The 27,576-nt window shown below is 38.9% G+C and overlaps 1 protein-coding gene across 2 annotated transcripts; it reads right to left on the minus strand.

Annotated features, from left to right (window-relative positions):
- Positions 1-13,403: 13,403 nt before the first annotated feature.
- Positions 13,404-14,715, minus strand: ACTBL2 (actin beta like 2). Of its 2 annotated transcripts, XM_033111230.1 has the most exons (2): positions 14,573-14,701; positions 13,571-14,446 (listed from the first exon to the last, which is right to left on the minus strand). In XM_033111230.1, the coding sequence occupies exons 1-2, from the start codon at positions 14,699-14,701 to the stop codon at positions 13,571-13,573; spliced, it is 1,005 nt and encodes a 334-aa protein (XP_032967121.1). The 2 variants fall into 2 exon arrangements, with proteins under 2 accessions (XP_032967120.1, XP_032967121.1); XM_033111229.1 differs by having other exon boundaries at positions 13,404-14,715.
- Between the last annotated feature and the right edge of the window lie 12,861 nt (positions 14,716-27,576).

Consider the following 27,576-nt stretch of genomic DNA (forward strand, 5'->3'; position numbering starts at 1 on the left):
TAGTTATCCTTCCCCTGGTGCATGTCTTCGTCTAAAAACCTGGGGAAAGTGTCCCACAAGTAACACACCAAATAGGAATCACTCAATGATGCTGTAGGTTCCATTCCAATGTATTTCTCAAGGCCTTGGTGAAGGCTGTATGCTCTAGGTTTCCTAGAGGAACATAATTTAGGGGTGTAGGAAAGGGAGCCTATGGTCAATCCAATCCTGTTATTCCTATCTTGCAAAAATCTTTTGATTCCTTCCTCTAGGTAATAGTATGGAATTTCTAGTATCTCACCTTCATCTAATAGGGCCCACCTCTTAGTCAGATTTTCATCAACTATTGCAGCATACAAGTAGAATTACTGTCAACTCTTAAAGCTATCACTTTCAGTCCAATACCCTCACAAATAAAATCCATAAGTACAACCCCAGCCTGATGTAAAATGATGCTTTTTCCCTCTTTAGTAGAACAGTTTTTTTGTCACATTCTTTTCTTTATAAAGAACAGAACACTCTTTGTACACAAATTTCCAAGATGTTTTTTGTCTTACGAGCTTAGCCAAGTCCTACAATTCCTTTCTCGCATGTCAGCCTTTCCCTCCAGATTTAGACCTCAGATGTGAGCACCCTCAATGATACTGGGACCCGACTCTAGGTTAGAAATAACAGAGGTGACTCTGGTGTGGGGCGTGAGAAGAATTGGCGTGCCGGTCATCATGTGTTTGCTCCTTCCCTTCCATTCTGCATCTCCTCCGTCTTGCTCTGTGCTTTTGCCAGCTGCCATCCAAGGACTGCATCCTCTGGCTTCCCTTCACCCTGGCTTCTTGCTGGTTTAGATCAATGGGAGACAAAGGATCTTGGCAGGTGAAGGGGAGGAGAGTTCAGAGTTTTTATTTTCCCTTCTTCTTCCTTTGTTTGCCAGGGTCCTGGCTGGGACTGTTTTCCTCTATAACCACAACTCCTATTGGGGAGCCCTCTTCCCTGAAAACGGTCACTGGGTTCTGGTCGCACCGCTCCCTTTTCTTGCTTTTTTGGACTTGAGGGATGATAATGGCTTTCTGCTGTTGGTAGCAGTGGGTGCCTCATAATCCTTTATTGATTCCTTGATTCTGCTAGAACTCTGTACATAGTTTTAAATTAAATCCTCTGCAGGGAAAACCCTTTGGGTCTTCTACATGCTACCTACAAGAGCCCTAACTGATACAATTAGCTTTTACTCTCAGGTACCTCAATCAGGTAAGGCTGTTTCATTCATACTTGTGCAAAGAAATGATAAAGGCCTCATTAGATGAGGAAGAGGTCGCTTTGGCCACAAGGAAGTGGGGCTGGATGCTTGGAGTCTCCCAGTTCTCAAATCCCTCTACGTAACTCCACTCTAATTCTTGGGGTTCCATCCTTTCCCAGCATTGTGCTAAATTGAACATGAAAGTCCTGCTGGATTGGTGAATTCAGTCAGTGGAGTTTGTTTTTCAGGTACTTCAGTCTTACGTCTCTAAGAGATAAAAGATTCTTTTAGCTCAGTTTGTGCTTTGAGATATGTCTAGCAATTTGAGTTTGTTATTCTCTCTTTTAAACTGGCCAGAGCCAATAGAAAAAGCCAGCTAGTCCCCCCTCCCCCAAATTGCTCATCTCCTTTGTATTATTTCATGACAGTGAGAGCTTGGTTCCCCACAGCCTTGCCCTCAAAAATCACTTCATTTTAAATGATCCCAGAAGATATTTTAATGAACTGTTTCTCCATTGTTTGCTGTTAGCTGCAAGATTTCCTTTACTGAATACTAGTGGGATTTTACTGCCTTCAGCCTAAATTGAGCCAGATGGCCAATTCTAGGTTTGTCCATTTCTTTAAGGGTCTATTTACTATTTGCAGTTCCATTCCCTGGTATCAAAATATGTTTCAATCAGCATACTTGATTTCAGGCAACAGAAATTGCCTTTAGGTAGCTTAAGCCAGAAAGGAAATTTTTGGAAGCATGATAAGTAGCTCACAGATTCCATTCTTGGAAAGTGGACAAAAATGGAAAATGTCTAAAAAGAAAAGCTAAAGTCATGCCAAAGCAATAGTTGGGTTAGGATTCTACTATTGTATAATACCACAGATATTGATGGCTTTCCTGTGTCACTGAGGCTGTGAATAATTTCTCAAGAGTTTTTGCATGTTGGTCACTTTCTCTGGATCCAAGTGTCAAAATCCGAGAATGGAGCATCCGATAGACTGAGCCTCAGCATAGCTGCTAGTGAATTCATATGAGCCTGTCTTGCCTCCCACCAATGTTCACACAAGAGGAAATTCTTGCTAAAGTAAAGGAGCATTCAGTTGCTCTTTAGCTAAAAATTAAGACAAAAACCAAATGAAGAAATCAGTGTCTACTATACTCATCCTGCCTACCTGATTCTGTGAATGGGAACAGCCCCTTTGTGGGGCGAATGTTTGAAGAACAGTGAAGCCGACTGGCTGCAGTTCCTGGCCACAGTGATTCAAATATGGAAGTAATGACTGCTCACACTGGTGATGGTTTGAACATTGTGATGGGCATCATTTAGGGTCTCAACTCCTCTCTCCTTTTTCTCCTTTTCCCTTATACCCTAATTGGTCACAGAGCTTTGTTGATTCATATTTCCCACTACCACAGAGGTTTGATAATTTCATTTTTTATTTTTAATTTTGGCTGATTAGTTAAATCACTAAGTGGCATTCTTAGTGTCAAACAGTAATAAAGTAATACTGAGACCAGGTAAAAGGAAAGGATGTTCTTTTTAATTGTTATTTTATCATCTCTTTCTTTTTCATTGATAGTATTTTTCTTTTCTCTGCTTCAACTTTTATTTCCCTGAATTGCCCAGTTTTAAAAATTATACATTTTGTCGCAAATAATTTCTTCCATTTTCATAAAATTGATTACTTAGTCAAGGATGTCATGTTTTGATTCTCATCATTGAATTAATGCCATTTTTGTATTAACTAGGGGCATGTTCTGCATTTCTTCTGGAATTTTACCAACTGATCTAGTAATTATAGATTTCACATACGATAAGCTCTTCAATGATTCTGGTAGTTGAAGATTTATAAAAAGCTTATATACATATTTTTTTCTATTCTGGAATATGAGGCTCTTTCTAATTAAAGTATAATTGACATACAATATTATATTAGTTTCAAGTGTACAATAGTGATTTGACATTTATATACTTTATGAAGTGATCACCACGAGAAGTCTAGTAATCATCTGTCACTGTTCAAAGTTATTGCAATATAGACTGTATTCCCTATGGTGTACATTACACCCTCATGACTTAGTTATGTTATAAGTTTGCACCTCATAATCCCCTTCACCTTTTTTGTCCATTCCACCCACTGCCCAGCCCTCTGGCAGCTATAAGTTTGTTCTCTGTGAGTCTGTTTATTTTATTTTCTTCGTTCATTTGTTTAGTTTAGATTTCACATAAAAATGAAATGATACAGTATTTGTCTTTCTCTGACTTATTTCACATGGACCAATACTCTCTTGGTCCATCCATATTGTCTCAAATAGCAAGATTTCATTCCTTTTTAATAATGAGAAATATTCCATTATATATATATATATATATATATACATATATATATATATATATATATATATATATATATATATATATATATATATATATATGCTTTATCCATTCACCTGTCGATGGACACTGAGATTACTTCCATATCATGGCTATTGTGAATAATACTACAATAAACATAAGGGTGCATATATCTTTTTGAATTAGGTTTTTCATTTTCTTAGGGTAAATGCCAAGAACTGAAATTACTGAATTATATGGTAGTTCTATTTTTAATTTTTTGAGGAACTTCCATACTGTTTTCACAGTGGCTGCACCAATTTACAATCCCACCAACAATGCACAAGGATTCCCTTTTTTCCACCTACTCGCCAACACTTGTTTCTTGTCTTTTGATGACAGCCGTTCTGACAGGTGTGAGGTTATATTGTTGTGGTTTTTACCTGAATTTCCCTGATGATTAGTGAAGTTGAGCACGTTTTCATGTGTTTGTTCACCATCTGCATATCTCCTTTGGAGAAGTGTCTGTTGAGGTCTTTTGCCCATTTTTGAATTAGATTATTTGTTTTTTTGATGTTGAGTTGTACAAGTTCTTCATATATTTTGGATAGTAATCCCTTATCAGATATATCATTTGCAAATATTTTCCCCCATTTAGTGGCCTTTTTGTTTTGTTGATGGTTTCCTTTGCTGTGCAAAAACTTTTTGGTCTAATGTAGTCCCATTTGTTTTTTATTTTGTTGCCCTTGCCCAAGGAGACACATCAAAAAAATGTATTTCTAACACTGATGTCAGAAAGTTTATTGCCTATGTTTACTTTTAGTTTTATGGTTTCAGGTCGTACATTTAAGCCTTTAATCCATTTTGAGTTTATTTTTTATTTTATTTTTTGTGAGTTTATTTTTATATATGGTATACGAAAGTGATCCAGTTTTTCCAACACTATTTATTGAAGACTTTCCTCCATTGTATATTCTTGCCTCTTTTGTTGTAAATTTAATTGATTATCTGAGCACTCTATTCTGTTTCATTGATCTATGTGTTTTTGCACCAGTACCATATTGTTTTGATTACTGTAGCTTTGTAGTATAGTTTGAAGTCAGGCAGAGTGGAGTCTCCAACTTCAATTTCATTTACTTCTGCTCTGGTCTTTATTATTTCCTTCCTTCTACTAACTTTGGGCTTTGTTTCTTCTTTTTCTAGTTCCTTTAGGTGTAAGGTTAGATTACTTGAGATTTTTCTTGTTTCTTGAGGTAAGCCTCTATTGCTACAAACTTCACCCTTAGAAAAGCTTTTGCTGTGTGTGTCCCATAGATTTTGTAATTTTTCCATTTTCATTTGTCTGAAGGCATTTTTCTTATTTCCTTTGATTTCTTCACTGACCCACTAACCAAAACATGTTGCTTAACCTTCCTTGTGTTTTTTCCAGTGTTCCTCTTATAATTGATTTCTAGTTTGATAATATTGTGTTCAGAAATGATGCTTGATAGGGTTTCAATCTTCTTAAATCTAAGGAGGCTTGTTTTGTGGCCTAACATGATGCATTCTGGAGAATGTTCATGTGCACTTGAAAAGAACATGTATTTTACTGTTTTTTGCATGGAATGTTCTGTACATATCTATTAAGTCCATTTAGTCTAATCTGTCCTTATGGCCAATGTTTCCTTGTTAATTTTGTCTGGATAATCTATCCATTGATGTAAGTGGGGTATTTAAGTCCCCTACTATTATTGCATTATTGTCAATGTCTCCATTTATGTGAATTAATATTTGCTGTATGTATTTAGGTGCTCTTATGTTGGGTGCATAGATATTTACAAGTGTTATCTCCTCTTTTTGTATTGATCCCTTTATCATTTTATCTTAACCTTGTCTCTTGTTATAGTCTTTGTTTTAAAGTCTATTTTGTCTAAGTATTGCTACCCCAACTTTCTTTTTATTTCTGTTTGCATAGACTATCTTTTTCCATCTCTTCACTTTCAGTCTTTAGATCTGAAATGAGTCTCTTGTAGGCTGCATATGTGCGGGTCTTGTCTTGTTTTTTTTTTTTTTTTTTTTTTTCCCAGTCCATTCAGCTACCCTATGTCTTTTGAATGGAGCACTCAGTTCATTTATATTTAAAGTAATTATTGATACATATGTACTTATTGCCATTTTCTTTTCATACTGGCTTTACAAATGGTTGGTTTACTACATTTGCTATGTATGTTTGCCTTTACTAGTGAGATTTTTTTTTGCTTCATATATTTTCTTATTTCTAGTTGTGGCCTTTTCTTTTACACTTAAAGAATTCCCTTCAATATTTCTTCTAATGCTGGTTTAGTGGTGATAGGCTTTTTTAGCTTTTGCTTGTCTGGGAAACTCTTTATCTCTCCTTTAATTCTGAATGATAACCTTCCCAGGTAGAGTATTCTTACTTGTAGGTTTTTCCTTTTATCACATTGAACATATTGTGCCACTCCTTTCTGGCCTGCAAAGTTTCTGCTGAAAAATCAGCTGATAGTCTTATGGGGGTTCTCTTGTACATAATTAGTTTTTCTTTTTTTCTTGTTGCTTTTAACATTCTCTCTTTAAGTTTTGACATTTTAATTATTATGTACCTTGGTGTGGGTCTCTTTGGGCTCATCTTGTTTGGGACTCTCCTTGCTTCCTGGACTTGGATGTCTCTCCTTTGCCAGGTTAGGGAACTTTTCAGCCATTATTCCTTCAGATAGGTTTTCTGTCCCTTTCTCTCTCTCCTCCTTCTGGGATCCTTATGATGTGAATGTTAGTACACTTGATGTTGCCTCAGAGTTCCTTTGTGCTATTGTCATTCTTTAAAATACTTTTTTCATTTTGCTCTTTCAGTTGGGTGACTTCTACTATCCTGTCTTCCTGAAAGCTGATACATTCTTCGGTGTCATCTGATCTGTTGTTGATTCCTTCTAGTGCATTATTCACTTGAGTTATAGTCTTCAGTTCTGATTCATTATTTTTTACATTTTTTTTCTCCTTTCTTCTGCCTCCTCCCCCACTCCGATTCAAGCTGTTGTTTCTCAGTCTAGTTGTGTAGAGCACAGCTCCCTGGCCCATGCTAGTATAATGAACATTGCACTCCCCGCAGCTGAGGCAGTTAGTCACCAGTCATCGGTCGGCCGCTCACAGTAGCTCACGGCAGCTCTCACTGGCTGCCGGCCACTTACGCTGGCCACCAGCCACTCGTGGCAGCACACAGTAGCCCACGGCAGTACCCAGCAACTCATGATGGTTGCCGGCCACACACGCTGTCTGCTGGTCACTCACACTGGCCACCGGCTGCTCATGGCAGCGCTCAGCAGCCTGCAGCAGCTGCTCACGTCACCCTCGGGCTGCTCACCGCAGCCCAGCTCCAGGGAGAGCTGTTGTGCACAATCTCAGCTGTAGAGGGTGCAGCTCACTGGCCCTTGTGGGATTCGAACCTGTGACCTCTGCGTTAGGAGCATGGCGCTCCAACCACCTGAGCCACCAGGCTGGCCCATTTTTTGCATTATTTATCTCTTTGTTGAAGTTCTCATTGCATTGAACCACTGTTCCACAGTTTAATGAGCATCTTTAATGACTGTTATTTTGAACTCTATCTAGTAGATAGCTTACCTTCATTTCGTTTAGTTGTTTTTCTGGGGTTTTGTCTTGTTCTTTTTTTTTTTTTTTTGTTGGAACATATTCTTTTGTCTCCTCATTTTGCCTGTTTGTTTCTATGTATTAGGTAGATCAGCTACATCTCCTGTTTTTTAAAAAGTGGCCTACTGTAGAAGGTGACTTATGAGGCCCAGTGGTGCAGTCCCCCCAGTCACCAGAACCAGGTGCTCCAGAGGTGTTCTCTGTGTGGACTAGTGTGGCCTCCTGTTGTAGCTGGGCCACAGCTGCTATGGACACACTGACAGTTGAGGCTTGTCCCTGGCTGTGAGGCCTGGCCACAACTATGGTGGGTACACTGGTGTGCAGAGCAGCCTCTCCCCAGTGCAGGTGGCTGGTGGTTTGACTGCAACTGCTGCTGGTGGTGTGCTGGTGTGTGGATGGGCCTCTGGTGTGCCTGGCTGCAAGGCCCAATTTCAACTGTTGCAGATACACTGCTGTGCACTGGTGCTAACTGAGGCTGCCCACCAGGTGTGGTGAAGCAGGGGCTGCTTTGAGGGGATATCAGTGACAGCTGAGGCTCTCCACTGGATGTGACAGGGCAGGAGCCACTTTGGAGGGTGCAAGCTGCAGTGGGTCCTAAGGGAAATGCCACTATGGGGTGAACAGTGTTAGCAGGTTAATGAAGAGTTTCAGAAATGGTGGCTGCTAGTGTCAGAGGAGATAAGTAGAAGGAGAGTAAAGAAAGGAAAGAAATATGGCACCCAACAATACTTCTGTCCCTGGAGGAAGTTTGAACAGATCCCTGCCCCTCCAGCACACACGCTAAGATTAGTCAATGTATCAATCACCTCATGTATAACCCAGGTGCTTTTCAAAGCGTTGCCTCTACACTGGGACTTGGAAAGAGCATGACCTTGGTTTCCTACAGCACTTTGCCTCTTCCAGATGTAAGCCCTGCTGGTTTTTGAAGTTGGATGTTATGGGGCTCCTCTTCCCAGTGCAGGTCCCCTAGGCTGGGGCTCGGATCCGTCGCTCTTGGGGCGGGGGTAGAATCTCTGAGGTTGTACTATCTCTCCCATTTGGGATATTGCACAGGGAGTGGGGGACAGTGTGGGTCCTGACTAGCTCGAGTCTCTGCCCCTCCTACCCATCTCAGTGTGGTTTTCTTTATAGCCTTAGCTGTAGAAAATCTGTTCTGCTAGTCTTCAGGTTGTTCTCAGAGCTCACTGTTCTACACGTAGTTGTGGTGTTGTTGTCACTGAGAGGCAGTGAGCTCAGCATCTTCCTACACTGCCACCTTGGTCCTGAAGTCAGGAGGCTTGCTCTTGAAAGCTGATTTAGCTTGTCTGTGAAATGTTGTTTCTTGTGGTTGGTGCACAGTTCTGGCAACAAACATGAGTCCAGATTGCCATATCATTCAAAAAAGCTTATATTTCCGTGAAAACCTTCCATTTATGAACCATTAAACACTATGGATTGTCCTAGAATATCCCAGCATCCCCATGGTGAACATGAATTTGTCTTCACTGGTGAGTCCAGCTGCTCCCTTATTATCCACGTATGGAAACAATAAACAAGTTTCTCAATTAAAAGGAGAGGGATGATCTTTGGGGATGTTTTAAGTGAGTCACCAAGAATATGCAGGAACCATGAAGTTAAAACACATGTTGTTGTCGGGCTTTCTTTTTTCACCACCAACCTATAAAATAGCTAGGAAGCACTTCTCTTATTGCAATACAGCTACGAAGGGGGCATGAGTGAGAACTTAAATCCTTCTTGCTATGTTTGTGTATCCTCTCGCTTCTTTACCACATACCGTGTCATATGGTATATGTATGGTTACAAATACCTTACTTCCAATTCCAGAGAGAACAACTTGGCTTTTGACTTATATGTTGTCAAATAGCTGATTAAATAAGATTTTCCATTTTTTAAGAGGTATTAGGGTGTTGTCTAGATAAAATATCTGTCATCATATCACACTAGTACATCTGTTGACTAGATTTAACTGAACCTAAAATTATAAGGTGGTTAGGACAGCAGATTTGGAATGGGATGAAAAACAAGGCAGGCAGCTCGAGGAGTCTCTATAGTCTCTATTACTTGTGGTGTTAGCTTAAAAAATGACATTTATAGTTCAGACAGGTCCTTTCATATTTAAAAAGGAAGGCTTAAAGTATCAATTAATTTTAATGAGTAGTCTCTCTACTGATATATACATATATATCCCTAACGACATTCCAACTGTATTTATCAACATCTGGAAGCAGTATCAGGAAAACCACATGCTTAGTTCCTAACTTCAAACATTTTTTGAAAGGAACCTTTTGTAAATTATGGAAAGAGGCTATGAATAGTTACCAGAAAAACATACTTTTCAATATATTATAATGTTATTAGGGAGTCAGATGCATGAAATGCAACTCTAGAGTGATTTGGAGCTTAGAAAAAAGTATCAGTGAGAATGGAAATAGATTAGAAGAGCTGAATATACTATTGTGCTCACTGAAATTCTCTCTCTCTCTCTCTCCTCTCTCTCTCTCTCTCTCTCTCTCTCTCTCTCTCTCTCTCTCTCTCATGTTTTAGTGGTCACACAACTAGCACACACTCCAAAGATGAGATTAATTGATCCTTGATCTTTGACTAATCAGTGAAAACTTTGAAAATCTAGATCTGCATGTTGAGAAGCATGGGAGAAGTGGATGGAAAAGGAAAGAAAAGAGAAGAAAGGGAAAAGAGAACATGTGCTTCAGAGGAAAAACAATACCAACAAAAGTGGCACGCTACTAGACAGGGAGTTGAAAATAGAATGGTAATAAATAAATAATGCAGAACTGTGACATTCATGACATACATCAGAATTCATGAATTCACTAGTTCATTGAACATGAGTCATTCAGACCATGTTTAATGAGTTAATACTATGTGTCTGCTACTAGGAGAATCTCGGAAGAGTCAGAGGTGGATAAATACTGTCCTTGGCTCTGTCCTCTAGGTGCTCATTGATGGGTGAGGGTGGGAGAGTGTGGACACATTATAGGTGCGATGCTATTAGGTTAGTGCAAAAAGAATTGCGGTTTTTGCAATTATTTTTAACCTTTTGAACCACAATTACTTTTGGACTAACCAAATATATCCACGTAAGGGTTACAGTGGATGCACAAAGGAGGAGCTTATCACTTTTCTTTGAGAAATAAGGAGAGAAGGCTAGAAAAAGTTCCATGGAAGAGGTGACATGAATTGAGCCTTATAGATTATGTACTTCTTTATATTTTCTGGCATAGTACAGTGGAAATGTGAAAAAAAATCCTACCAACTCCAAAAGTAGTGAGCATAATGGTGCCTGAGCTATCTAAGTTTTTATGTTCATTACAACTTGTGTGTGCTTTAAGACTTAATTTAGTGACTCCGTCTACTTTGTCAACCTTCGATCGCCTGGTTTGAACTGTCCTAATTTGAATTATGACAGTACCTTGGACCATTTTTAGTTTATGAACCACCCTTAGATCATATTGCTTTCCACTGCACATAATTTCCCCCACTACTGGATTATAAATTCCCCAAGGACCTCGAAACACTTCTCTAGTACATTCTGGCATAAGGAATTGAGTTTGCAGTTGCAAGATAGTGAATAAATGTGGTAAGACTCTTGTCACCTGAAAGGGGGATTCTTTGATTTTTCTGGAAAGTGTGATACTCATTTCTAAGTCCTTCTCTATTACAGAATTGTGAATGTCAGGTTCAGCCTGTATCCTAGCACTACTTTAACTCATTATTGAAAAATAAGCACATCTGGATGTTAGTGAAAAAGACTGTAGGTATTAGTTTTGGACCATGTATGCTTTCAGAAAACTATTACCTGTGGTTAGAAAATACACAATTGTGGTTCAGCCCTAGCCCTAGATTTCTGTTCAGCGTGGGTCACTGAAGGAGAATGGAAGTCATTAACGGTGGTGTACAGTTTATCTGAATGCTGCTTCATCGCTGTCCCATCTTATGAGAAAGATGGGTAAGGCAAATGTCCACAGTCCTGTTCTGCCTTTGGAGTCTGTAATGTGTTTTAGGTTCTGGTTGTTTACAGCTTTGATTCCTTGAGTTGGCTGCACATTTGGATTGTTAGATCCTAGACCTACTGAACCAGAATTTCTGAGCACAGGGTCAGGGAATCTGTATTTATATTAAAGTTCTCCAAGTAATTTGATTGATGAGCCAGGTTGGTAAGCCCTGGTGAATAACAAGCCATTTGTATTACCTAAATTGATGGCATTGATTCTAAAACATAATATTGTGAGATGGACTGTTTCCTCACTAAATTCATTCCCTGGTTAATGTTGATGAACAGGAGAATATCCAAAGACCCTGGGTTTAAATTTCTGTTTGCACTATGGGATTCACATTTCCACCTAATGATGCAGGGCTCAATAGTTTTTCTCTCTGGGAAATTCACCTTACCTGTTTCATAAATTTCCTGTGGGTGGGGAGATGTGTTTTTTCTGGTAATTGAGAATGTAGGTCAGAGTGTTTGTGAAAACTACTCTGCAAATGGAAAATGTTGTAGCATATAAACTCAGGATATTATTACTATTGCTATTATCTCTGCCTACTAATTATCTGAAGACCAGTTCATCTACTAAAACCCAATTCTTAAATAGATTGCAAGGAATTCATAACCTTATCTGACTAGCTATCATTCGAACAACTTTTCTTTTAATGTTTACACGGTCAAATGTAACCAGTGCAGAATTATACCATACGGCTGAATAGGAAACATATAAAAAGTGATCCTCTCTGGACCATTCTACATTCTTTGGGAAGGATGAGGACAAATGACAAGAAATGCAAGAGAGAAGCAATTTTAATTTACTAAAAATTAATTAAAGAATAAAGGAAACTCATAAAGTTTATAAGCTTTGTAAAGTCTTATAAACTAAAGTGCCTTGAGATTAATTTTGGTTTAATGCAGTTTTAAAAATTGTATTGTCAGGTAAAGGAGATAAGGAATAATTAAATGTTTTAAAAGGTTTAACCTTAAGCAAAAAGTGCTTAAAAACTCAAATTTAGACCTTTAAAAGACAAGTATAAGTTTCTCAACTAAAAGGAATGAAGAAGAAATTCCTCCTTCTTAAGCATCTGATAATGCCTTAATAAGCAACCTCCCAAAATATTTAAATTTTCAGAAAAAAACCCCATGAAAAATACAAATAACCCTGGTATCCAGATAATCAGAAATCGCAGCATATATTGAAACAAATGCACTAGTACTTAGAATTGGTTGAAAATTATCATTGGATTCATTAAAAATTTTAGACAGTAAGGGAAGATACACTGATATTTTCTAAGTTGTTAGTGTTTTAGAGAGACTTTGCATAAAGAAGTTTTGCTAGCTACTGGACATTCTAAAATATTTCCAAGAATAAAATTGAAATTACCATACTGCAATTAGAGTTTGTAATTTACAAAGATGCTGTAGCTATGTTTTCCCACAGTGAAATTCTTGATAAGAGAAATATCCAAAATCATGGCCTACAGAAATCAGTCAAGACATGCTCTTCTGCTAAGAAGTTGAAATAAAATTATTCTTGTCAAACTATAGTATAATGATATTAATTTGATATTACAATATCTCTTTATTTTAAAAGTTAGGCATTATCTGTAGTTTTGCTTTTTTACAAATAGAATGAAGTTCAATAAGTAAGACATTAAAATACATGTTTCACCAGCAGAACTCCATTCCGATCTGAAAATTTAGTTGAGTTTTAAACAATATTAATGGAATGTTGACTGTCTCATTAATGCTTATTCAATAAGGGAAACAATTAAAATATGGAGCCACAAAAACAGTGACTACTGGGGAGTTAAGAAATCACATTAGCTAGTCAGATAGCCAGATTTATCAGTATATCTTAAGACAGTATTTTATTTTCCTGGTACTTATGTATGTAGAGATATTATTGACCCTTACAATTCATTATTTCTATACAAAGAAGGAAAAGAACAAAAAATACTAATTAATAAGACACATTAATTGTTTTTAATGTATTTGCTAAATACAGACACATTTTTTACAGGGTTGTAGAGCCAGCTATTGTTAAATATATTAAGCAAGAACTAGTTTTTAAAGGTTGGAAATTCTAGTTATTCATTCTGAAAGGACATTTCTCATGATTTTACTCCTTGTTACTTATTTTCATTTAAGCAGGTCTACATTTCTTTGAACCCTATAGGTGAGGAAAATAGATATGGTATCAAAATTTTCCCTAAGTTGATAGAGGTCAAGATGTGGTTAGCTGGGCAGGAGCCCACAGTACTAGGATGGAGGAGAGTTTGCTGGTTTAGATACTAGCAAGAGTGAACTATTACCTTGACTCAGTTGAAGGTGGATAAAGGCAGTACCTAGAAAAGGGGAAAATTTAAACTCAATGGTGTGGAAGCCCATTCAGAAACATTTTCTATGAACAATGGGAGGGCCAGCCTCATCATATTCCTGTTTACTGATCCACATCTGCTGGAATGTGGACAGGCTGGCCAGAATGGAGCCCCCGATCCAAACGGAATACTTCCGCTCTGGTGGAGCTATGATTTTGATTTTCATGGTGCCGGGAGCCAGGGTTGCAATTTCCTTTTGCATCCGGTCGGCAATGCCAGGGTACATAGTGCTACCGCCAGACAACACAGTGTTGGCATATAGATCCTTGCGAATATCCACATCACACTTCATGATAGAGTTGAAAGCTGTCTCGTGGATCCCACTGGACTCAATGCCCAGAAAGGAAGGCTGAAAAATGGCTTCAGGGCATCGAAAGCGCTCATTCCCAATAGTGATCACCTGCCCATCAGGAAGCTCATAGCTTCTTTCGAGTGAGGAGGATGCAGCAGCACTGACCATCTCTTGCTCAAAGTCCAGGGCCACATAGCACAGCTTCTCTTTGACATCACGAACAATCTCCCGCTCAGCTGTGGTGGTGAAGTTATAGCCTCGTTCTGTCAGGATCTTCATGAGGTAATCAGTCAAGTCTCTGCCAGCCAGATCCAGACGTAAAATGGCATGGGGCAGGGCATACCCTTCATAGATGGGCACAGTGTGAGTAACGCCATCCCCAGAATCCATCACGATGCCTGTGGTCCGTCCAGAGGCATAGAGGGACAGCACAGCCTGGATAGCTACATACATGGCAGGTGTGTTGAAAGCCTCAAACATGATCTGCGTCATCTTTTCCCTGTTGAGCTTCGGGTTGAGGGGTGCCTCGGTGAGGAGGATGGGATGTTCGTCCGGTGCCACACGGAGCTCGTTGTAGAAAGTGTGGTGCCAGATCTTCTCCATATCATCCCAATTTGTGACCACTCCGTGCTCAATGGGATACTTCAGGGTCAAAATACCTCTCTTGCTCTGGGCTTCATCCCCCACGTAGCAGTCCTTCTGGCCCATGCCAACCATGACTCCCTGGTGCCGGGGACGCCCTACCATGGAGGGGAACACAGCCCGGGGGGCATCGTCACCGCCAAAGCCTGCCTTGCACATCCCTGACCCATTATCCACCACCAAGGCAGACAGATCATCATCAGTCATGCTGCTGGCTGGAACCTTCCAGACGGCTGGACAGAAGTTAAATGGAGAGTAAATACCTGACTATGGTGTGCAAGAGAGAGAATGAACAGGCTGAAAACACTCCAGAACTGCCTTCAGATAGGGGAGACTGTGCTATGATGACAGGTATTTAAAGGTAGGGACTGGCCCCACCCATTCCTATCCCACCACTTCTCAGCATTTCTGGGTGGCGTTGCCTTTGAGGTATTAATGATGATGATGATTATATAAATCATTAGTAGACCTTCCTTCATAAAGAGAAAATTGGCTACCAACTGGCCGTATCTCAGGTTACTGTAATTAGGCAACCCACACATGGCTGTCGGGCTGTTTTGGTGAGGTCTCTAGATAACTAGGATGACGTGATGGATATAAAGCAAGATGAAAGACAGCTAGTGCTAGGTGTGAGCAACACTGCCAGAAAGCCACTTCCTCCTCCGTTTACCCTCTGGCTTCCTTTCCTACATCCTAGTTTTAACTTTTCATTCTCAAGATGTTACTCTTATGAGAAGTCTCACTCTGCAAACTTCACATTTTCAAGATTTTTCTTTCCCATTACATTTCTAATCCCACAGGTTGTCATCACGATAGAAAAACTGTTTTAATGAATGAAAATAATGAATTACCAAGGGTGGCATGACAATTGTAGTTATAATGTGTTTGTGTGCAGAAATTAGGGATATTTAATAAACTTCTAATCCATCTCTGATGGATTAGAAGTGATCAATTAAGTGATCAATAAAGTAAACCAGACAGATTTTTTTCTTGATACAAATTTCTAATAACCAAATTTCATTTAGCACTATTATGCCTAGATAGTGTTTACAGAGCTAGGTTTTCTTGGTCCATATTGAGACTACATAGAGGCTAAATGTCCAACTATCTTGCATGCTTTATTAATTAAAATGCAGATTATAAAAGTTTTATTTATTTGCAATAACTCTTGAGTTATACAACAACGAAGGATATTAGTGATATGCTACAGAGGAACAACAATTAAGAAAGTTCATTACTTTGTTTCCATATGTGTTAGATGAATAAGATATAATCCCCCTTCAGCTCTTCTAAAGTAAAGCAGTTTTTCATGACCCAATCTGAGTTCTCCAAAATCACCTTTATTTTCCTTCCTTCCTTCTTTCCTTCCTTCATTCCTTCTTTCCTTCCTTCCTTTCTTCCTTCCTTCCTTCCTTCCTTCCTTCCTTCCTTCCTTCCTTCCTTCCTTCCTTCCTTCCTTCCTTCCTTCCCTCCTCCCTCCTTCCCCCTCCCTCTCTCCCCTTCCCTCCTTCTTTCCTTCCTTCCTTTACTAATGGTCACTCTGTGAGAGGTAGCAGCAGCGTGTACAGGACAGAACTGCACCCTCCAGTTCAAGGCCAGGAAAACTAGCCAGTGTCTTTGTCCACAAACCTCTTGGACAATCATGGCAACACCAAGCTGTGAGTGTCTAGACCTGCTCTTTGTCTATAGCTTGATATCAAATTATTTTCTTCTGAATTTATCCAGTGCTTTCCCCTGTAATCTGCCTTCAAAACTTTCCTGCTGATCATCAGTCATGTTCGAATATGTGTTTCACTACAAAATCCATAGTTTTGCTTCTTTCCCCCACGAGGACTGTCCTTTCCCTTAATTTTTTCCTCTAACTGCAAAATCAATTCCTCCTTCACCAGAGTTAAATAACTCACCTTCAAACCTTCACACTGAAAGGTTTTGTGAACTTCCTTTTCATGTAGCACTACCAAGCTTTCGATTAAAACAATATTTTATTGCTGTAGGACAGTGCTTCTGGGAATGTCAATCTCTTCCACTGTGTGGGTTACTCTGAGAATAGCCTTCAACTGTATTCTGCTCTTACTGGACAGTAAGATGTTTAATACATCTTTAATAAATGAATACACGAATGGGTACGTAGTAAGAGTTTTCATTCCACACTCTGATCTATTCATTGATAGATAGGTAGAGCTGACCATTTATTTTTTGGTTAAATACTATCTAATGTTTATATTTCGTATTGAGAAACCGGCTTACTCATATATTAAGAAATGTAATTGTTCGCTCAGAAGAAGTCTCTAACAGATGGCTTTCATAATTTCTTATGATAAACCCACCAATAATAATTACTGATAATAGTTTATAGTGATTTTCTGTTTAATACATAGAACTTTGTAAAATAATGTTACAATTTTAAAGTGCAGCAAGTTTTCCTGCAAATAAAACCTGACTCACCTTAAGGTTTCTTCAGGCAGGAGGACACAAGAGGGAGAAAGAAATGGCTTTGGTGATCTTCATCTTGGCCAGTGCAGGATGCACTTGGAAGGATAATCTGAGAGCATGAATTGTTTCAGTGCGGCGGCTGACGAGCTCTTGGCCCCAACTTGTGCTAGCCTACTTCCTGTGAACAAGAGCAACTTTCACTCCACAGGGTGATAAGGCTCCCCTAATGTTTAAAAGGACAAAAGTTTTATGGATTTGGATTTCATACCAGTTCTTCCTAACTCTTCACTTAAAATATGTGATGGATCGGCTTTTGGCTAGTTTGACTGACTTGTAAGCAAAGTTGTTAAGAGGCGGAATGGATTCCTGTATGCAGTAGATCAACCCTTGAAAATGTCTTGACTCTAAGAGGAGAAAAAAAGGGAATGGTATGCAAATGGAAACGTCAATATTCACAGCAGGTCAGCTACGGCTGATGTGAAGCACATATCATCCAAGACTGAGACACATTCCTTTTTTTCTGATCCTGAAAGGCGGAGAAAACAACAATAAAATTTGTGATCATTGATCACTTCCTGTATGCCAGTCCCTTTGCTAAATGTTTTACACATACCAGTTCTTTAATCCTCATGACAAGCCTTTCGAGGTACCTGGGATTATAATCCCCATTCACGTCCCAATAGCATTGTTCCCGTTCTGCTCTGTCCATGCTCCTTGTAGGTGAGTGAGTTTAAGGTGTTCTGAGAAACTAAAGAGGAGCGTGCATTTTGGAGGGGTGGGATGGAAAAAAGGGTAAATGGAAGCCTGTATTCTATGGGGTCCTTTCTTGTATTGGGGATGGTTTGGTATCTACAACAGAGGAAAAATAATGTGTGGCTGAGTTTCTTTAATTACATGACAAATATCCAAATGTAACACAATCTTTAGGAATTTAAAAAGGAATACAATTCAAAAGATGGTAAGGCTGGGAGGGAGGTTCTATTCTTCACTGTTTTATTGAAGCTGGGATATGGTGGAATGGGTTTATGTTACAGAAGGAAAGATTTTAACTAAACAGGAGAAAATTGCAGAGAATATGATGAATTGTAATTCTGTTTTCCTGTGCACTGTCTGTTGCTGCTTTGAAGGGAAAACTCAGAGGTCTGGCTCCTGGAATTTTCTCCTGTTTTGGTTGGACAGGTCGAAAGAGACTGGACTGGATTTTTAAGTGACTTAACATAGTCTAGGGCATTTCCCACCCTCTCCTTAAAGCAGCAAGCCTCCCTTTATGAGGAAACAGATGCATTTTGACTTATTCAGAACCCTTCCCTCTGAAATTGAGTTCTTTGAAAAAGGACATCCAAAGATGCTATAAGAATTTGCCCAAGAAAAGCATTGGTAGAAGTATTCAGAGCAAGTCCTCCTTTTGTTCCGTCCAGCAACAAATGGAATCTGGGTCAAACTAGTGAAGTATCAGAAATAGACTTTGGGATTAAAATAAAAAAGAAAGAATTATTTTGTTGATATCTCTGGTTAACATCAATAATAGTTTTAGTTCGAACCAAAAAGGAAACAAGAAAGAAGGGCTTCTGGTTATATAATAGGTTAATTAGAAACGTTATATAGAACATAAGAAAAGGCAAAAGAATTCAAGAATATTAATGCCAGGGCACGATTTGGCAAGGAAGGTACAGTTGACCCTTGAACAATACGAGGGTTAGGGGCACTGACCCCCATGCATTCAAAATCTGTATATAATTTTTGACTTCCCCAAAACTTAGCTAATAGCCTACTGTTGACTAGAACCTTTACTGATAACATAAACAGTTGATTAACACGTATTTTATATATTTAATATGTTAAATACTGTATTCTTACAATAAAGTAAGCTAGAGAAAAAATATTAAGAAAATCATAAGGAAGAGAAAATGCATTTATAGTAGTTATTGAAAAAAATCTGTGTATAAGTAGAGCTGTGCAGTTCAAATTCATGTTCAAGGGTGAACTGTAGAATGACTGAGAAGAGATATAAAGCAGAATTTCATTCCTTGTATACAGATCAAACATTCATTTATGGAAATAAAAGATTAGCATATGAGTCACATATGAACTTGTCACTCCTTGCTCTAAACCTTTTGATGACTTCCATTCACTGTAGAACAAAGTTCAAGATGCTTGGTATAGACCTTAAGGCCTTTTATTATTTGGATCCGACCTACTTCCCTATCCTGATATTTACCATCCTCTCCTCCCCCATTCAGGAATTTTACGCTCAGGTCTCCTGGACTAATTGCTCTTCTTGTTCCTTGGACCTGCTGACATTGCTTACTCTCCTAGGAACGTCCTCCTCACCTCTGTTGTTTCACAGTTCATCCATCTCAGATGCTCACCAGTTTCCCCATAAAATCTTCTCATTTCCCCAGGAGGAATTAATCTCTTGCATCTCTCAAGTCTCATAGCCCTTAGCTCACATCTCTGTTGTAGTTCTTATCCCTTTCTGTTTTGTATTGTTTATGTACATGGTTGTCTCTCTTGCTCTATTGTCTAGATCATGTTCACATTTTATTTCCACAAATGCCTATAATGGGGTCTTGCAACTATAGTTGTCTAATCATTGACTGTTGAACTGCACTTCCAATGTTTGTTTTTAAACAAATGCTTGATTGATCAGTCTATGTTAACACTCCAACGTGTTATGTGTGCAAGTTCTAACCTAACATATCCAATACAAAATTCATCAGCTTCTCCAAAGTGCTCTGTTTATATCAGTGGTCTCAACATTTTCAAAATTATTCAATTTTCTAATTTTGGGGTCATTTTTAACTCAGTCAATTATTTTTTTTTAACAATGTGACATTGACATGAAATATTATTGGATATTGTGTGAGATAATTTTCATTTTCTCATGTCTGCCCCTATTTGCTTTTAGTTTAGGCCTTGATCACTTCACATGTAGCTAAGTTGCAGAGCACTTTATGACTATTCCAACCACAAACCCTTCTGAAGGCACTGCCAGCAAACTCTTAAATCAAGTGTACTAAAATCTCCCAGACTTCAAATTCACTCCCACGTGAAATCTAAGCTGCTCTGCTTTGCTCTGGTCCTACAATAACTATCAGAACATAGTGGTTAAAAACACAGCTCTGGAACTGGTAGAGCTAACTTTGTCCTCACACTTGCTAGATCTGTAAATGGAAGCATTTCAGAGCTTCCCAAAGTCTCAGTTTCCATCTTTTTAAGCTGAAGATAATTGTATTTACCTCATAAAGTTGTCTTGGGGTTGGTATGAGGTGATGCCTATAAAGTACTTAGCAGAGCATGTGGTAAGAACAAGAGTTCACTAAATATTAGCAAGAACCTTTGCATTTCCCATCACTCCCCAGGATGCCTGCTCAGCTCTCATCAATTGCACCTTTTTACTCTGTAGCAGAGTGAAGAGCCATGAGCAGAACATCCCTGGGAAGGGTCCTAATGGAGATTGGGAAATCTTATGAATGGGGCAGACATCTACGTTTAGCATTAAGAAAAGGAAAGCTAGGGATGGCTAAAGGGAGGTGGAGAATTGGTGAAAGACCCTGAAGCCAGTGCTGAGTGGTTTGAATTTGATAAGCCAGGCAGGGGTTGGTCATCCTATTGTGTCAGGGGTGGCTACCCTCTGAGTAGAGATGGAAGCTAAATTGTTTTGCAGGAATTAGTGATTTAGACAGTGTACAAGCATAGAAAAAACAAGGCAATGGGTCATACTCACTGATCTTGATGCAATGCTTTCTTACACTTGGGGTTGGAGGCAGGGGGAGATTCTCTTTGTGCCTTTGACCCCACTTTGGCTTGATCCCCACTGGAGCTGTGTGGTAGAGCTGAGCATCATCCCTGGAAGAGGGCAGTGTGGATTATGGCAGCCCATGAAGGCTTCACATAAGCAACTCCAACTTTTGGATCAAGATCTTCTGCATAATTAGTGATGAATATTAGTGGAAACTAGATACTTACTTGTGTCTGTGAGATTTTAGAATACTGGCATAGAGGAAAAGTCCTAAAAACTTTAAGTAGGAAAAAAAGGACCACAGCAGATCACAATCAATGAAGTGAGAGTCAGAGTATCGTCTCAATAGAAAAATTGGGAGTTCTGAGGGAAAATGATAAGCAAGCTAGAGTTTTATACCCAGCCAGTCTCACAATTAATATGAGAGACCAATATAAAAGCCTTTTCTGAAATGTAGGTCTCAAAATCTTATTTCCTACTGTCTCTTTTTAGTTAATACGAGCATGTGTACTTAAGGAAAACCAGAGACTATTATAAGGAAAAGGAAAATGTGGAATCCAGGAAATAAGAAACTCAACTCACAAGATAAGCCAAAGAAATATGATGATGAAGGGAGATTCAGATACAATAACTGTGAAACAGGCTTAGAGAACAAAAAATCCAGAGAGAACTGGGGCACAGAATGCTCCAGAAAGATGTTACAAAGGGAAGGATGGAACTCATAGAATTTCTAATGTGATTGAATGCATTGACAAAATATTTATTCCTTTGGTAGAAATTTTGAGGATGGATACATAGACTATTAATGGAAAAAAAAGGGAGATTTGTTAACTCAAAAATTGTATATAAGTGGAAATGTGAATGATATAGAGATGGTCATAGTATTGTAAATACAGAGTAATGATTCAGTAATAATCGATGATGTACTTCTACTGGAGGATGGGGAACAGGAAATTCATGAGTGTGCAGAGGCATCAAGAGTGCTAAATCTTCCTCTTCCATAGTAGGAAGACACAGATAAATCTCAATGTGGAACATCAAGGAATGGCTGTATAAATATGTTATTGAAAAATAAGGAGACAAAAACCAAACCAAACTTCTAAAAGAACTGGTATTAGTTGCCTTTGAGGAGAGAAATTGGTGATAGAAAGAGGTGGGGCATGTAAATCTTTTTTTGTTTTATAAGTCTTTTATAACTAAATAACTTTAAAACGATGCACATAAAACTTTGATAAAATCAAAAGATTAAAGAGTATTGGATCCTCATTAAAGTAGGAAAAAATTTAATCTCGCCATCCAGAGATAATTACTGTTATTTTCACATATTTTTTCCTACATAGTTAAGACCGTGTATATATACAATTTTGTATCTTGCTTTCCTTAGATATCAGTATATCATAAACATTTCCCTTATATCATATAAAACACAAACAATAAGTAAACTGATAAAGATTCTAGTAGCTGTTCTTTAAAACAATTGAATGAGTTGGATTAGATACCAGAACTATATTTCCTGAAATTGGGTGGGAGACAGTCCCAGTTTTAAATTATGCTGTCCACTTGTCAAATCATGTTTCCTTTTTTTTTTTTTTTGGTGGGGGGAGTAGTTCAGAATATGTGATCTTTGAAGAAATAAGCATCTGTGTCCATGGGGACATGCCATCAGCAAAATTGACTTTGTGACATATGAGTTGCTTCAATTCGCTTCTACTGTATTTGACAATAACAATGAAATCTTATATATGCACAGTATCCTTATAAGAACTTTAAAGAGCTTTCTTTGCTTTATCTCACTTGATTTTCACAATAACTCTCTGTGCTAGGTAAATAGATGATTTTTTTGGTGCAACCCAAACACATTAATATATAATATAATGAAAATGTTAGTAGCAGTATCTATCCTGAATAATACTTTTCATTCATCTAAGAAAGGACTCTCATGTATTGCATGAGATTCTTAGGAGAATTAGGCTGTAAAAAGTTCATGGAAATGCTGGAACACTAATAGAAATTTTGTGCCTTGCCTATCTCTGTTTATCCATCCGTCCATCCACGTGTGGTCAGTGGTCTGTCAAAGAGGTCATGCAGATCATTAGATAATTCTTCCTTTTGGCCAATTATGGAATCGTGTCTTAATTATAACATGAGTTTCTCTTCTCTTGCTCTAATGATAGTTTCCCTCAAGGCTTTTCCCCTTGAATAGAATAAGCTCTGGATTGTGGTATTTTCAGGACCCCAGCAAAGTTAAAGGAGGGAAGTAGGGCTGCTCCATTAAAACAGTGAAGAAGAAGAGCCATTTCATTTTATGCAACTATCTTGAATTATGAGCTGGTTTGGGATCTAGAGGCCTTGGTGGGTCGGGACAAAATGTATGTTAAAAAACAAACAATATCTTTGTGTAAAACACAGAAACAGAGTTCGGAACCTATTCAAAAGGCGTGTTGTGAAGATTCAGATGTTTAGGAATCCTTATAGTGAGGAAGTTAGAAACTTTCTACTTCTGGCACATGAAAAATAGTCTAGATATAACCCATCCAGTCATGATAAAGCTTGAGGAAGACCACCAGAATGAACGGAAAGGGAGCTTATAACCCTGGGTACACTACACTCCACCAGCCTGAGGTCCCACTTTCCTGGAAATTGCAGGGAAAGTGGTGCAAATTACCTCTTTCCACTCTTCCCAAAGCTCTTACAGAAGTCCTTTGAGCATTGTTACCTTTATGAACTCTCTCTTTCTCTCTGGAGGAATAATAATGTGTTTGGCTGAAGAAAGACTTCTGTCTATACTCTGGTTCTTCTTAGTTTTCATTTGATTAGCTTTAATTTAAAAAAAATTCATTTTTTTTAAAAGCAAAGGAATTCCCTTGATTTATAATTTAGCTAGAACTTACTATTGTCTTGCTATGATCCAAAGAAAAGGTTGAGCAGAAAGATAGGTTCTACCAGAGAGTTCCGGGGTCATTGATTGATCTTCCCTTTTCGCCAATTAGCAGTGAGAATAAAACAGCCACCAGACACCTTCACCCTTATCACAAACCCAGACTTCCCATTTCATACCATGTGTGAAAAGGAAAAACAAATAAACTGATGCTGGCGCTGTAGATTCTGAGCCATATATATATATATTTTTAAAATGTTGTAAACAATTGCTTACCATAAAACCAATATATTTTTTTTCTTTTCAGTGTTATGAATTTGGGAATTGTATGCCAATTCAGTGCATTATATACCTGCAGATCTTGTAGCTTGTATCCTTGGAGTTAGGGATGGGATGCTTTTGAGGATCCTCTTTTCATGCCCTAGATGGCAGCAACATACTTTAGTGGCTAACTAGTAATTTGCTCTGCAGCACAGCGATCCTCTATTAAAGGGAGAAGAGGTAAATCCCATCTCTTTAATCTTTACACTCAAATTTATGTAGTACCTTTAAATTTACTGCTCTTTCTGTGGCTGCCTGACTTGGTGAAGCCACTATTTATTAATGAGAATACATGGTTTTCCTTGTTGTATGGAAAAATGATGGTTTCGTTTTTCTAGGACAATTCGTAAGTGTAAATGAGGGTTTCTCATCATTGGCATTGACATTTTGTGCTGGATCATTCTTTGTTGTGGGGGGCTGTCCTGTGTATTATAGGATATTTAGCAACTTCTCTGGGCTTTATCCACTAGATGCCAATAGCTGCCCTCCCCATTTGTGACAACAAAAGATGTCCCCAGACATTGCCAAATGTCCTTTGAGGGGCAAAATTGTTCCTGATTGAGAACCACTGAACTATTGGTTTTAAGTTTCTCCAAAGATTGGACCCTGCATTTCTACCCATTTAATTTTGTAGGTTGCGGTGGATAAATTAAATCATATTTACTTATAACTTAAGTATGCACTACTTCTTTGATCACTTGGAGAATACTTTTTCTGGAGAAGAAAAAAATGAAATAGAAAAGACAATTAAAGGTACAAGTATAGATGTTATACATCTCACCCCCAAAGAAGAAGATTTAGGTTTTCAAATTATAGTTGCCTATTACTAATTACCACAGATAATGTGATTCTGTTACTTTTTATTTCTTTTGATTTTAATCAACCTAGCTAAATGTGCATGAAAAGGAGAGAAATCATACGAGACTATACTTGCAGAACTTTTTTCAGTATATGAAAAAGTTTCAAAGCATTGGAAAAAAGTTTCAAGTTGGAAAAGACTTTATGGGTCATTTGGTCTAACTTCTGAATCTTTTAAAACTGGGGTACAGGAGTTGCGGTGTGAACTGAGTGGAAGGAAGGGCGGTATCATCACAGTTTCTCAGGCCTATGGCCTCTTGTAGGTGAGCAAGTGAAAAGCCAATTTAGAATTAGGGGCTGGGGGGAGGAGCGATATTGATTTGATTATTTGCAAAACAAAGCAAAGCACGAGAAACAAAGTTAGCCCTTCCCCCACATGGTATCAAAGGATTTAACATTGTGTGAGACCTGGGGGACGGATAGAAGGGGAGGACAGAGAGAAGGGCCATTTTAAATGTATAGGATGTGTCTGTTCTTTGAAGATGCAGTCACATTTTTATTGACGTTTTCAACACTATTGGGTTAAATTGTGTCTAAAACCTCTGTCCTGTTGGGAAATGAGATATTTTCTACAACCCATTTCTCCTCCCATGAATTTCACTGAGGAGGACTCCCAGCAGTGACTTCACTGTGCCCTCGGTCAAAGATGTTCAGATTCTTTCAAGTAATGTCTCAATGATCTTTGCACTGTGCTGCAGGTCACAAAGCACTGTGGGTGCTCTGGGAGGCTGAGAGCAAGCTAAGGTCAACAGTGAACTGGGGACAGGGCCAGGGATAAAACTTGAATCCCTAATTCTTGTTCCAGAACTCCAGCAGCCTGGCCTTGCTGGGGCCAGCCTGGTTCTGTTCATAGAGCTGTCATTTGATTTTTGGTCACTTAAACACCATTTGCTAACTGTTCCTAATTCCTGTGCAATTTTGCTCAGAATATGAGAAACAAAGACAGCAAAACAAGGGCCCCTTATGCTTTTCTTTGCTGTCGTCAGCGGATGAAATTGGCTGGGCAGAGTACAAGCTTTCTCTTGCTATATTTGATGAGATTGTGTTTTAGTAGCATGAGCACTTTTAGGAAGAAAATGTAAGTGTGCAAAGTAAGTGTAGAATGCTTTGTGGTCTCTAAACTATAGCACGTATTCATCTATTTTGGCAGGAAGATGGATTAGAGGCAGTAGATTAATCACTCAGTCAACAATTATTTAAATAGATTAAAAATCAGTTGCCATTGTCAGAGATGCTGACACTGAGCTAACTAACCACTGAATTGTGCAAATTAGAGAAAGGGAGGTCCTCTGGGCAGAAGGAGCCCTGCATCAGGTCCAATGACTTTCGTCTCCACGCCCTCTCTGTTGGTTGCCTTTGTGCAGTGTACAAACTGTACAACTGTACGTGCCTGTACAGTGAAGTGAGAGGATAAGTCATCAGTTACGCCATTACATTGGAAAATTCCCTCAAGAATTAGGCCTTGAGCAGAGTTGAAAGGAGACAGTCCTCTCTTTAGGGCCTGGCAGACAGGAGGAGGTAGGTTGTTTATTCTAAGGGAAAGCTATAGAGACTTGTTGGTTTCTTGCCTCTGAAAACTTTACCCCGGTAGGGGGGTTAATACAGCCTCCTTGCGACTGTAGAAGGAAAAGAAGGAGCTGAGACTTAGCCCTGAACACATTTCCTCCTCACCTTTCAGCTTCAGGGCGTTATCGCATGTCTGCCAAGCACAGCTCCTTGTTTTTTTGTTTTTTTGTTTTTTTTGTTTTTTTTTTTGATTCCTGCCGTATCTTCCGAGTTTTCTTGGGAGGGAATTTTGTGCCTGGTTTCCAGCCTTCTCCCTCTTACCCCTCACTGCCACTCCTTCCTCCTCACGGAGTTTTACCTGAACCCAGGACTGGGGACCTGTGACTCTATGCTACATTTCTCTGTTGCCACAGGCTTTCCTGACCTTCTGGCAGCCTGTGAACCTCCAGGCACACATTCCATTGACTTACTGGCATCACCTGTTTGGGTGACATCCTAGATCAAGGGCTCACTTGGGACCTGCAAATACTATTTATGCCTTCCCCCCATAAATCTACCTCCTGGTTTTAAACTAATATTTAGAACAATGGTTCTCAAAAGAGATGGCTCAATAGAATGGCCTGGGGAACTTTGTAAAATTAGGATGCCCAGGATGTACTCTGAGTCAATGAAATCAGAATTTCTGGCGATGTACAGGCACCAAGAGTTTTAAACCTCCACAGATTATTCCAACAGGCATACATGGGCTAGCACCACTGCTTTACATTCACGTCTTCATATCTGTCCCTCCTTAGATTAATCAGTCTTTGCCATGCCTCCATCTTCAGGCCTGGGGTGTTATCCCAGCCTCATGAATCGGATTGCATCCCTGGTTCCCGCTTTCCCTGGAATGGCCTGGTTCACCACCAGACAACCTTAGATTATGATTATATTTTGGAGTCAGAAGGCTGAGAGGGATATCTGGAGACCTGAAGTAAGCCTTTTGTGGTTTCGTTAGCCTATAATTCTAATAAATGCTCTCCATCAGTTTTGTCTTGCATAGGAAAGAACATCCTTTGTAGGCAGTCCTCAGCTTATGAATGGGTTGTGTTCCAAAATTTGCTTGTGGTCAGCTGTTAGGAATGTAGAATCCAATTCCCATAGTAACCAAGTTACAAAGGAAAGTGGCAGGTCACAGTAGTCTCCCAAATCTTTAAAAGGCTGAATTTTAGTACTAACAGAGCCAAAGAATCAAGTCACCCTTTACTGTTAGGTTGAACCATATTAAATTGACATTTTTGTATGTAAAAAATGGTTGAATATTGGCCATTTTATATGGGCTCGATCTTTACTCTAGTTACTTTA

This window comes from Rhinolophus ferrumequinum, chromosome 7, assembly GCF_004115265.2.
Source record: "Rhinolophus ferrumequinum isolate MPI-CBG mRhiFer1 chromosome 7, mRhiFer1_v1.p, whole genome shotgun sequence".
Lineage (NCBI taxonomy): Eukaryota > Metazoa > Chordata > Mammalia > Chiroptera > Rhinolophidae > Rhinolophus > Rhinolophus ferrumequinum.